This window comes from Mustela lutreola, chromosome 2 (assembly GCF_030435805.1).
Source record: "Mustela lutreola isolate mMusLut2 chromosome 2, mMusLut2.pri, whole genome shotgun sequence".
NCBI classification, from domain to species: Eukaryota; Metazoa; Chordata; class Mammalia; order Carnivora; family Mustelidae; genus Mustela; species Mustela lutreola.
Genome location: NC_081291.1, coordinates 224835426 through 224847695, shown reverse-complemented (window position 1 = coordinate 224847695; position 12270 = coordinate 224835426). Strand labels below are relative to the sequence as shown.

The following is a 12270-nucleotide window of genomic DNA, read 5'->3' as shown; positions in this document are numbered from 1 at the left end:
ATCGGCCTTTACTGTCTCCCTCTTCATTGACACACGGTAGTGGGGTGACCCAGTGATGTGGACGGGGCTCCCAGCATTGCTGCTGGGAGATGAGAAGGTGAAGGTAGGCTTCTCGCCTGTGTAATGCTTCTCTGGGTCCTCTGTGGTCTGGGTAGCTGTGTCGAGCTGAACCGGTCCTCATTCCTGGAGCCAGAGGGGTTGTCCAAGGCCAGGAAGTCGGTGCTTATTACCAGGAAGCTGACTGTGTCGGTCGGGGAGATCGTGAATGGAGGGCCGCTGCCCCCCGTCCCTCGTCATACCCCCGTGTGCAGCTTCAACTCCCAGAACAAGTACATCGGGGAGAGCCTGGCTGCAGAGCTGCCTGTGGGCACCCAGAGACCCAGCTTGGACACAGTAGGTAAGAAGCTGCTGTTGCGTGCAGGAACCAGCCTCGCCTCTCCAGGAAGCCTCTCTGGGGGTAGGAGCGTCTGGCTCATGTTGTGGGTTGGGGTGGGCTTGCTGCGTATTTGCTTTGGGCTCCGATATTCCTCCGATATTCAAGAGGGGCCTGAATGGCTCCCTGATGGCGCGGTGCTTGCCTCCCACAGGTGAAGCACGCTTTGTCCCCTCTGACGTCGCTCGGGAGGGTGGCTAGCCCTGAGGGTCACTGTGGGTGCCTGGGGGTTGTCTTAAGTGTTCTCACTTGCCTGTTCCCTTCCAGGTGGGGCGAAAGGAGAGGCATGTGGGGCGGAGGCAGAGGTACCGCCAACCACTCTCCTCCAGCAGCCCCTTCCCAGTGCTGCACCCACACCAGCTTCTCTGCCTCACGTCCCGGCACCGGCCCCGAGCATAGTGCCTGGCCTCTTCCAGCCCCCTGGGCAGCCCCCCATGCAGCCCCCTGCACAGCCCGAATTGCTTCCTCCGAGGCCTGCACCTTCGTACTCTGATGCGGTAAGGAATCTTCCAGATTAGGGCTCCAAGGGTTGTGCAGGTGTCCCCAGAAGTGTCTGATGTCTAGTCTGACCCGTTGTCTGTAGATCGAACCCACAGAGGTGCTTGCGCTGTGGCTCTCAAGCGTTCTGAGTGCCAGCCGGGGTGGCTTGAGCCTTCGTCCTTCTGACGGGGTGCCTGGGACCCTGAGCTTTGGGAGGCCCCGCACCAGGCCCCCTAGCTTGTTGCCCGTGTCTGCTTGAAAGGGCTGGAGCTCAGACTCTGGAGGAGGTGGAAGGGTTCTTGTGGACATAACGTGAGGGTCGCAGGAAGTCCTGCCCTGCACTGATGGCTCTGCAGACACGTGGGTCTCTGTGGGCCACCCTCAGCCCTGCGGAGTGGGCTGTGGTGCCTAGTCTCCCATGAGGGGTCTAGGGAGAGGCCCTGGCTGCAGTCCCTTAGCTGCAGGTGGCAGGGCTGGGGCCGAGCCCCAAGGCTGGTCCAGAGCCTCCGTCTGCGTTGCTGTCCTCAGAGCAGCACTCTGTCGCTTCCTGTCCCAGTGCCATCTGGCACCGCCGACGTGTCTGCTCTGGGTGATGTTCTGCACTGCTCAGTGGGAGAGCCAGCGGACCTGTGACCGGGGTACATGTGAGGCCCCAGGCGGCACTGTGTGCCCTCTGATGGGGTTGAACGGGGCCCGTCTACCACACGGGTTGTGGGATCGGGCTCGCCACCCTGCTGCTGGGGCAGGGGCGTGGAGGAAGCCCGAGACGATTGTGAAGGCCGGCTAGAGAAGCCGACCGTGTCTGATGTGGTGTGGGGGGCAGCGTGGGGCGGTGTCGAGCAGGCAGCAGGCTTGCGCTGTCCTCTTCCAGAAGGTTTCTCTCTGTTCAGTAGCGGGAAACCTTTCCGGACGCAGCGTGGCCGATTCCCACATGAGGACTGTCCGATGCCCTCAGACAGCGTCCACTGATGCGGTTGTGAAGGGATGTTTTCGTCTTGGGGCTGGGGGATGCTCCCTGAGACCGTCTTGGGTTCTGCAAAGGTTTCCAGTACCGTTAGGCTGTAGGGCTAGATTGTTCGGTTTTAAGCTCAGTCCGGATCGAGGCAGTGTTTCTCGCTGGCGGCGCGCTGACCCGTCTGCCCTCTCCTTAGGACCTGGCTCAAGTGGTGGATGAGCTCATCCAGGAGGTTCTTCAGAGGGACTGTGAGGAGGTTGGTGCCGCTGGGGCGGCCTTCGCGACCACAGCTCTGGGGTGAGTGCGGGGCCCCACCTGCTCCGAAGCTGTCGGCCTGCTGGGGGCTTTCCCTGTCCCCTGTGTTTCTCCTTAGAGAGCTGCTGTCAGCCTTGGACAGGAGGTCGCAGCTGCTCATTTGTACAGGCTTAACTCTTGGTCCCATCCTCTAGGCAGGTACAACTGTGTGTGTGTGCTTTTTGAGCAATGTTAGGGTTATTAAAGTTGTAAGTTAAGCATTTTATAGTATAATGAAATTTCTTTGGAGATTTCAAACTACAGTTATAAATTTCATATATCTGATTCTATCTAATATTGTAAAGATGTAATCTTAATAAATTTAATAATCAGAATTTTTCTAAGACTTAAACAACTTACTAATTGATTTAGTAAATCAGAGTGTTCTAAGGATTTCAAACACGTTTTAAAAACCCTATTACACACGAAATCACACAGTGATTAAGAATATAATTGCATTTATATAATATAAATGTAGGTGACTCAAAAGGGCTACTGTTATTGATAGGTCTGATGGATTTTCTTATACTGGAGTCAGCAGGGAGCCCGATATGAGGCTTGATCCTAGGACCCTGGATCATGACCTGAGCCTAAGGCAGACGCTTAACTGACTCAGCCACCAGGCACCCTTAAGTTTTTTATAGTAGTCGTCAGAGCGAGTGCCGAGTGGTATCTTGTAGTTTGGGTTGCATCTCCCTAATGACTAATGATGTCGAGCCCGTTCTCTTGTGCTCATTTGCTGTTCACGCATCTGCTTTGGAGAGATCTACGTTCCAAGTCCTTGTTCCTCCTTGAATCGGTTTTTGTTGTTGAGTTTGTAGGAGTTTGTCTGTTTCTGGGTATTAATCCTGTTCTGTTTGGGAATGTCTTTTCTGTTTGATTTGTCTTTTCACTCTCTTGATAGTGTCCTTAGATACACAGAAGTCTTAAGTCTTATGTAGTCCATTTTCTCTAACTGTTCTTTTGTTGCCTGTACTTCGGGCTTTATATTTAAGAAACTGCCAAGTCCAAAGTTATGAATATTTTCCTGTGTTTTCTTCTAAGAAAATGATAGTTTTAACTCTTAAGTTTAGGTCTTTGATCTGTGTTTGTTTTGTTTTCATGTATACGATAAAGATTTAACACCATGCTTTTTGTATATTCTTTGAGCTATGGAATTACCTTCTTTTCCTCTTTGAATGGTCTTGGCAGCCTTGTTGGCAATCAGCTGGTCATATACATGAGGGTTTCCTTCTGGATTCTCTCCATTCTGCTCTGTTGGTCCATATGTCTTTTTTAATGCCAGTACCACATCGTTTTGATTGCCCTAGTTTTGTAGTAAGTTGTAGTAAGTGTTGATGTCACAAGGCATGAGTCCTTCAACTTTGTTTCTCCTTTTCCAGATCGTTCTACTATTTGATGTCCCTTAAAATTCCATATGAATTTTATGATGAGTTTTTCTTTTTTTTTTTTCCTGAGAGTGAGTGAGCTGGGGTGGGGTTTGTAGAGGGAGGGAGGGAGAGAATCTTAAGCAGGCTTCATGTCCAGCGCAGAGACTGACCTGGAGCTGGATCTCATGACTGTGAGATCATGATGTTACCTGCGCTGGAATCAAGAGTTGGACGCTTAACTGACTGAGCCAGCCAGATGCCTCTGGGATGAGTTTTTCTGTTTCTGCAAAATGCTTCTAGGATTTTGATAGTGATTGCATTGAATCTGTAGATTGCTTTGGATAGTACTGATATCTTAACATTACGTCTTCCAGACTAGAGGTGCCTGGCTGGCTCAGTTGGTAGATCATGTGACTCTTGATCTTGGGGTTGTGAATTGGAGCCCCATGTTACTTAAAATAAAAAGTTTTCTAGTCTAGCCACATGGGTTGTTGTCTTTCTATGTGTTTAGGTCATCCTTAACTTCTCTCAGCAATGTTTTCTGCTTTTCACTGTGTAGGTCTTTCATCTCCTTGGTTAAGTTTATTACTAATTGCTTTATTCTTTTTTTTTTAAAGATTTTATTTATTTACTTGAGAGAGAATGAGTGAGAGAGAGCATGAGAGAGGAGAAGGTCAGAGGGAGAAGCAGACTCCCCAAGGAGCTGGGAGCCCAATGCGGGACTCGATCCCGGAATTCCGGGATTATGACCTGAGCCACCCAGGCGCCCCTAATGGCTTTATTCTTTTCAGTGCTATTTTAAATCCAGTTGTTTGCTTAATTTCACTTTTAGAATGTTCATTGCTAGCATATAGAAATATTAATTTTTTTCAAATATTTTTATTTATTGATTCGAGAGAGAGAGACAGTGGTGGGGAGGGGCAGAGGGAGAAACAGATTCCCCACTGAGCTGGGAGCCTGAAATGGGGCTCCATCCCAGGACCCCGAGATGATGATCTGAGCCAAAGGCCAGTGTCCACAACCAACTGAGCTACCTAGGAACCGCTGATTTTTTTTGATCCTTATATTTCAATCTTGATAAACTTGTTAGTTCCAATTGGTTTTGAGCAGAATTCTTAGGATTTTCTATATACCAGATCATGTTCTCAGTGAATAGATAATAATTTTTTTCTTCCCTTATAGTTTGGATGTTTCTTATTTTTCTAACTTCCAAAGTAGTATTGAATAGAAGCAGCAAATAGGTCATCCATGTCTTTTTGCTGGCTTTAGAGAATAAGCTCTCAGTCTCTCACATGTGAATATGATGTTAGCTGTGGTTTTTTCATATATAGGCTATATCATGTTTAGAGAATTCTTTCTGTTTCTAGTTTTTTTAGTGCTTTTATCATGAAATAGGGCTGAATTTTGTCAGATGCTCTTTCTGCATCAATTGGGATGATCTTACGAGCTTTTCTCTTCATTTTATTTGTATGTTTGTCTTACATTGTTTTTCATTTGTTGAACTATCCTTGCATTCCAGCAGTAAATCTCACTTGGTAATTTTCTGTAACCCTTTAAATATATTGTTGAATTTTTGTTTATTGGTGTTTTGTTGAGGATTTCCACATTAGTATCCTTCAGGGATTTTGGTCTGTGGTTTTCTTACAGTGTCTTTTTGTCTAGTTTTGGTATCAGTGTATCATTCAGGGCAATGCTGGCTTCACAGAAAGTGTTTGTAAATGTTTCTTCCTCTTTTCCTCTTCAGATTTTTAGAACCATTTGACAAAGGTTAGGTCTTCCTTAAGTGTTTGATACAATTTGTCAGTGAAGCCATCTGGTTTTTGACTTTTCTTTGTTGGGAGGGGTTTCTGAATACTGAGTCAATCTTTTTTTTTTTTTTTTTTTTTTTTTAAAGATTTATTTATTTGACAGAGAGAGATCACAAATAGGCAGAGAGGCAGGCAGAGAGAGAGAGAGAGGAGGAAGCAGGCTCCCCGCTGAGCAGAGAGCTCGATGCGGGACCCGATCCCAGGACCCTGAGATCATGACCTGAGCTGAAGGCAGCGGCTTAATCCACTGAGCCACCCAGGCGCCCCCTGAGTCAATCTTTTAAGTTATAGGTCTATTCAGATTTTCTGTTTCTACATGAGTCAGTTTTGATAGCTTGTGTGTTTTAGACATAAGCTTAAGTTTAATGTTAAAGCCAAATATGATTTTTTCTCGCCAATGTTAACGTTTAGTTATGTGGCTCGTTTGCCTATTATTTATTTATTTGGAATGATACCCCCTTTTCTCTGCCTAGCGTTTCCAGTGCTGCTATGGAGGAGCTATTAACAGCTGCAACCGCAGGCATTTTGAGGCACATAGCAGTGGAAGAAGTGGCTGAGGAAAGGGAACGCAGGGAGGAGGAGAGGCGGCAGGCAGAAGAGGAGAGGTGAGTGTGCGCAAGAGGTCAGAGTGTGTGGGCACAGGACAGAACCCACCCTGGCCTGGGATGCTCTTACCGGTGTCCACTGCACGGGCGTCCGGCCCCCCGGTTCACCCCGCACCCTCCTACACTGCAGCCCAGGTCATGGGTGGAGGGTCTGGGGCCACACCCGCCTTGGGAGCAGCAGCTGGAGCTGGGGGCAAGGGTGGCAGTCGGAGGAGCTGGTGTGTGCGTGGCCGTGCGGCTTGTCTGTTGGGACCAGAGGAGTGGGCTTGCTGGCTGAGGCCGCACAACTCCGATCCCAACTTTTGAGGTCAGAGCGAGTGTTGACACTTTTTTTGGTCTTAAACTTTACCCTTGTGCCCTTTTATCCTTTTACCCTCAGGTTGAAACAAGAGAGAGAACTGGTGTTAACTCAGCTGAGCCAGGGCCTGGCAACAGAGCTGACAGAACTTGTCGTGACAGAATGCGTGAGGGAAACCTGCTCCCAGGAGCTGAAGTAAATGGAGGGCTGGTATCTTGCAGTTCAAGGGTGTGGGGTGGGAGAGAAGCGGGCTACTGAGGCCCTGCGGCCAGCCTGGTGCAGTTCAGGCTAGCTGGGTTTCACTTTGACAAGGAGCTTAGCTTTCGAATGGCCACACAGTAAGACGCAGTAAGACACAGTGATCCCTGTTCTTGGGTGTGTGCCGCCTCCGGAGAGGGCTCCCTTCCACTCTGGACCTCGTGTGGTTCCTGCCCTAGTTGCGGGCATGTGTCCGTCAGCAAAATAATCCACTGGTATCTTCTACGCTCCGAGGTATTTACTGCTAGTTTTTTTCAAGTAGAAGATTCTTCTGTTGCTTCATATGTTAAAAGATTTCTTTGAGGTATCTCATTTAAGAATTTTAGTAACTTCTTTTTTTTAAATTGAAGTGTAATTAACATGCAGTATTGTACTAGTTTCCGGTATACAGCATATTTATTCGAAAGTTCTATCAATTATTCAGTGCTCACCATGGTAAGTGTAGTCACCACCTGTCACCGTATGATGTTGTTACAGTATTTATTAGTCACTCTTCCCTGTGCTATACTTTTCATCTCTGGGACTTACCTGGTGTTTGACTGGAAGTTTGAGTGTCTTAATCCTCTTCATCTATTTCACTCATTACCCCCTACCTACCTCCGCTCTGGCAGCCACCAACTCTCTAGATTTAAAATCTGTTCTTCTTTACTCTTTTGTTCTGTTTTTTAGATTCCATGTGTAAGTGGACTCATGGTATTTGTCTTTTTCTGTCTTAGTTCCCTTAGCACATTATTCTGTGTCCGTCCATGTTGTTGCAAATAGCAAGATCTCATTCTTGTTTGATGGCTGAGTAGTAGTCTGTTACACACACGCACGCACACGCACACACCATATTTTTATTTATTTACTTACTTTCAAAGATTATTTATTTATTTGACAGAGATCACGAGCAGGCAGAGAGGCAGACAGAGAGAGAGGAGGAAGCAGGCTCCCCACCGAGCAGAGAGCCCGATGCGGGACTCGATCCCAGGACCCTGAGATCATGACCTGAGCCGAAGGCAGAGGCTTAACCCACTGAGCCACCCAGGCGCCCCACATATTTTTATTTATTTATGTATCTGTGGACACATAAGTTTCTTCTGTATCTTGGCTATTGTACATAATGCTGTTATAAACCTAGGGTGCATATAACTTTTCAAATTGGTTTTTAGTTTCTTTAGGCAAATACCCAGTAAGTAGAATTACTGGATCATATGCCGTTTTAAGTTTTAATTTTTTAAGGAGACTTCATACTGTTTTCCACAACGGTTGTACTAATTCACATTCCCACCAGTAGTAGACGAGGGTTCCCTTTTCTCCACGTCCTGGACAACATCATTATCTCTTGCCTATTTGATCCCAGCCATTCTGACTGAGGTTGGATCTCTTTATGGTTTTCATTCACATCTCCTTGATGATTAGTGATGTTGAGCATCTTTTCGTATGTTTTTTGGCCATATATATGTCTTTGGAAAAATGTCTGTTCAGGTCCTCTGTCTGTTTTTAATCAGTTTTTTTTGTGGGTTTTTTTGTTTTTTTGTTTTGTTTTTTGGTGTTGAGTTCTGCAAGTTCTTAATAATATTTTGGATATTAACCCCATATTGGATATATCATTTACAGGTACCTTATCCTGTTCACAGGGTTGCCTTATTGTTTTGCTGATAGTTTCCTTCACTGTGCGTAAGCTTTTTATTTTGGTGTAATCTTAGTAGTTTATTTTTTTTTATTTTTTTAAAGATTTTATTTATTTGTTTGACAGACAGAGATCACAAGTAGGCAGAGAGGCAGGCAGAGAGAGAGAGAGAGAGAGGGAAGCAGGCTTCCTGCGGAGCAGAGAGCCCGATGCGGGGCTCGATCCCAGGATCCTGAGATCATGACCTGAGCCGAAGGCAGCAGCCCAAACCACTGAGCAACCCAGGCGCCCCTTAGTAGTTTATTTTTGCTTTTGTTTCCTTTGTCTAAGGAGACACATCCATAAATATGTTGCTAAGGCTGATGAAGGAGAGTTATTGCCTATGTTTTCTTTTAGGAGTGTTAAGGTTTCAGCTGTTACACTGAGAACTTTATTTTGAATCTCACTCTTTTTTTTAAAGATTTTATTTATTTGTCAGAAAGAGAGAGAGCGCGCATAAGCAGGCAGAGTGGCAGCAGAGGCAGAGAGAAAAGCAGGCTCCCCACTGAGCAAGGAGTCCGATGTGGGACTCGATCCCAGGACTCTGGGATCTTGACCCAAGCGGAAGGTAGTGGCTTAACCAACTGAGCCACCCAGGTGTCCCGAGTCTCTTTTTTAAAAAAAAATTTTATTTATTTGAGAGAGAGAGTGAGTGAGAGAGAACATGAGCGAGGAGAAGGCCAAAGGGAGAAGCCGACTCCCCACGGAGCTGGGAGCCCGATGCGGGACTCCGTCCTGGGACTCCAAGATCATGACGAGCCGAAAGCAGTGGCTTAAGCAACTGAGCCAGCCAGGCGCCCCTATTTCGAGTTTGTTTTTGTGTGTGGTGTGAGAAAGCGGTACAGTTCAGTATAGTTTCCTTCCTGTACAGGCAGCTATCCAGTTTGCTCTACTCCCTTTGTTGAAAATCATCTTTTCTCCGTTGTATATTCCTTCCTCCTTTGTTTGCAGACGATTGACCATGAAGGTATGACCCGCTATCCCATTCCGTTAGTCTCTGGATCTGTTTTTCTGCCAGTACCATACTATTTTGAATACTGGAGTTCTGTAGCATATGATGAAATTTGGGATTATGATGCTTAAAACTTTGTTATTCTTTCTCAAGATTGCTTTGTCTATTCAGGGTCTTTGTGGTTCCCCACAAATTTCAGTGTTATTTGTTTTTGATCTGTGAAAAATGCTGTTGGTATTTTGATAGGGATTATATTTTCTATTTCTTTGAGTGGCGTGAACATTCTAACAGTATTAATTCTTCCGACGCATGAACATGAAATACCTTTTCGTTTGTGTCATCTTCAGTTTCTTTAATCAGTGTTTTCTAGTTTTCAGAGTATAGGTCTTTTACTTCCTTGGTTAAATTTATTTCTAGGCATTTTATTCTTTTTGGTACGACTGTAAATGGGATTGTTTACTGAATTTCTCCTTTGGCTGCTTTGTTATTAGTGTATAGAAATGTAGCAGATTTCTGTGTATTAATTTTGTATCCTGAAACTATTGAATTCATTTATTAGTTCTCAGTTCTGATGGCTTTTTGGTGGAGTCTTTAGGGTGTTCTATATGTAGTATCACTCATCTGCAAATACTGACGGTTTTACTTCTTTTTTACCAATTTGGGTGTCTATTTCTTTTTCTTGTCTCATTGCTGTAGCTGGGACTTCCAGTACAGTATCGGGAAAAACATGGTGAGAGTGGCATTCTTGACCTGTTACTCATCTTAGAGGAAAAACTCTCAGTTTTTCACCACTGAGTACGATGTTTGCTCTGGGTTTTTCATATGGCCTTTCTTATGTTGGAATGTGTTCCCTCTAAACATACTTTGTTGAGGGTTTTTATCATGAGTGGCTGTTGTATTTTGTCAAATGCTTTTTCTGCATTTGTTGAGATAATCATGTTAATGTGTGTCATATTGATTTGCACATATTGAACCAGCTTTTGCATCCCTGTAATAAATCCCACTTGATTGTGGTGAATTATTTTTTTAATGTATTGTTGAATTCAGTTTGCTAATATTTTGTTGAGGATTTTTGCATGTGTTCATCAGGGAGATTGGCCTGTAGTTTTCTTTTTCTGTAGTGTCTTTTTTTTTTTTTAATCAGGATAATGCTGGCTTTGTAGAATGAGTGTATATTTGTAGACTGTTTTCCTTTCTCTTCTTTTTTTGAAATAGTTTGAGGAAAAAATAGGTAGTAATTTTTATTTACATATTTGATAGAAGTTACCTGTGAAGCTGTCTAGTCTTGGACTTTTGTTTGTTGGGAGTTTTTTGATTACTGATTATACTTCATTTTTCTATTTCTTCCTGATGCAGTTTTAGAGGATTATATGTTTCTGGGAATTTATCTATTTCTTCTAGGTTGTCCAGTTTGTTGACATATAATTTTTCTTAATATTTTCTTATAACCTTTGTATTTCTGTGGTGTGAATTGTTATGTCTCCTCCTCCGTTTCTGATTTTATTTATGTGAGTTCTCTCTTTTTCTTGATGAGTCTGACTAAAGGTTTATCAATTTTGTTTACCTTTTTAAAGAACCAGATCTTGGTTTTATTGATTTTTTTCTATTTGGGGTTTAACTCTCTGTTTCATTTATTTCTGCTCTAATCTGTATTGCTTCTTTCCTTCTACAAGCTTTGGGTTTTCTTTGTTCTTTTTTTAGGTGTAAAGTTAGGTGGTACATTTGAGATTTTTCTTATTTCCTGAGGTAGGCTTGTGTCATTATAAAGTTCTCTCTTGGAACAGCTGCATCCCGAAGATTTTGACTATTGTCTTTTCATTTTCATTTGTTTCCATGTACTTTTTTTTTTTTTTTAAAGATTTAATTATTTATTTGACAGAGAGCGAGATCACAAGTAGGCAGAGAGGCAGGCAGAGAGAGTGGGAAGCAGGCTCCCCACTGAGCAGAGAGCCCCACATGGAGCTCAATCCCAGGACCCTGAGACCATGACCTGAGCCGAAGGCAGAGGCTTCCATGTACTTTTTAAACATTTTTTGATTTCTTGGTTGACCCATTTATTGTTTAGTAGCTTGATGGGGGAAGGAGCCCTCATGTGTTTGTGTTCTTTCTAAATTTTTTCTTGTTACTGACTTTTAGTTTCATACTGTTGTGTTTGGAAGAGATGCTTGATATGATTTAGGTCTTCTGAAATTTATTGAGACTTGTTCTGTGGCCTAACAAGTGATCTGTCCTGGAGAATGTTCAGTGTGCACTTAAAGAATATGTATTCTCCTGTTTTTGGATGAAATGTTCCATGTGTATTTGTTAGTTCTAACTTGTCTCATGTGTTGTTAACTGATTCCTTCTTGATTTTCTGTCTGATCTGTCCATTGATGTAAATGTGATTTTAAAGTCCTCTATCATTACTGTATTACTGTGAGTTTCTCCTTTTATGTCTGTTAATATTTGTTTTTTGTGTTTAGGTGCTCCCATGTTGGGTGTATGGATATTCACAATTGTTACGTCTTCTTTTTGGATTGTTCCCTTTATCGTTATGTAATATACTTTTTTATCTTTTGCTGTGGCCTTTGTTTTAAAGTCTACTTTGTCTGATATAAGTATTGCTTATACGGCTTTTTTTTTCACTTGCATTTGTATGGTGTATGTTTCGCACCCCTTCACTTTTCAATCTATATGTTTTTAGGTCTGAAGTGAGTCTCTTATAGGCAGCATGTAGATGGATCTTGTTTCTTTAATCCATTCACTCATCTGTGTCTTCTGATTAGAGTACTTATATTTAAAGTAATTATTGATAGGAGGTAGTTATGTGCTTATTGCCATTCTGTTAATTGCTTGCTTTCTGGGTTTTTTTGTTTGTTTTGTTTTTGAAATAGTTCTCTGTTCCTTCACTTCTCTGTTGTGGTTTGGTGACTTTCATTAATAATATACTTGGATTCCTTTATTTTTTGTGTATCTATTATAGGTTTTTTTGTTAAGGATTTTATCATTAGAGAGAGAGAGCGCCTGCGTAAGCGTGAGCGCACACGTGCACAAGCAGGAGGATTGGCGGTGGCGGGGGAGGAGAGGCAGGCTCCCCGCTGAGCAAGGAGCCTGATGTGGGGCTCGATCCCAGGACCCTGTATAACATAACATCTCACGTGTATAGTAGTCTGTGTTAAGTTGATGG

At 43.8% G+C, this 12270-nt stretch overlaps 1 protein-coding gene across 1 annotated transcript in view; it reads left to right on the top strand.

Moving 5' to 3' along the window:
• Window positions 1-12270, top strand: part of MCM3AP (minichromosome maintenance complex component 3 associated protein) — a 50498-nt gene that overhangs the window by 17124 nt on the left and 21104 nt on the right. Inside the window, exons 12-16 of the mRNA XM_059164995.1 lie at window positions 156-397; window positions 701-930; window positions 2065-2165; window positions 5814-5945; window positions 6325-6438. Of these exons, the coding sequence (XP_059020978.1) occupies window positions 156-397; window positions 701-930; window positions 2065-2165; window positions 5814-5945; window positions 6325-6438 (819 nt within the window). The remainder of the gene's footprint in view (window positions 1-155; window positions 398-700; window positions 931-2064; window positions 2166-5813; window positions 5946-6324; window positions 6439-12270) is intronic.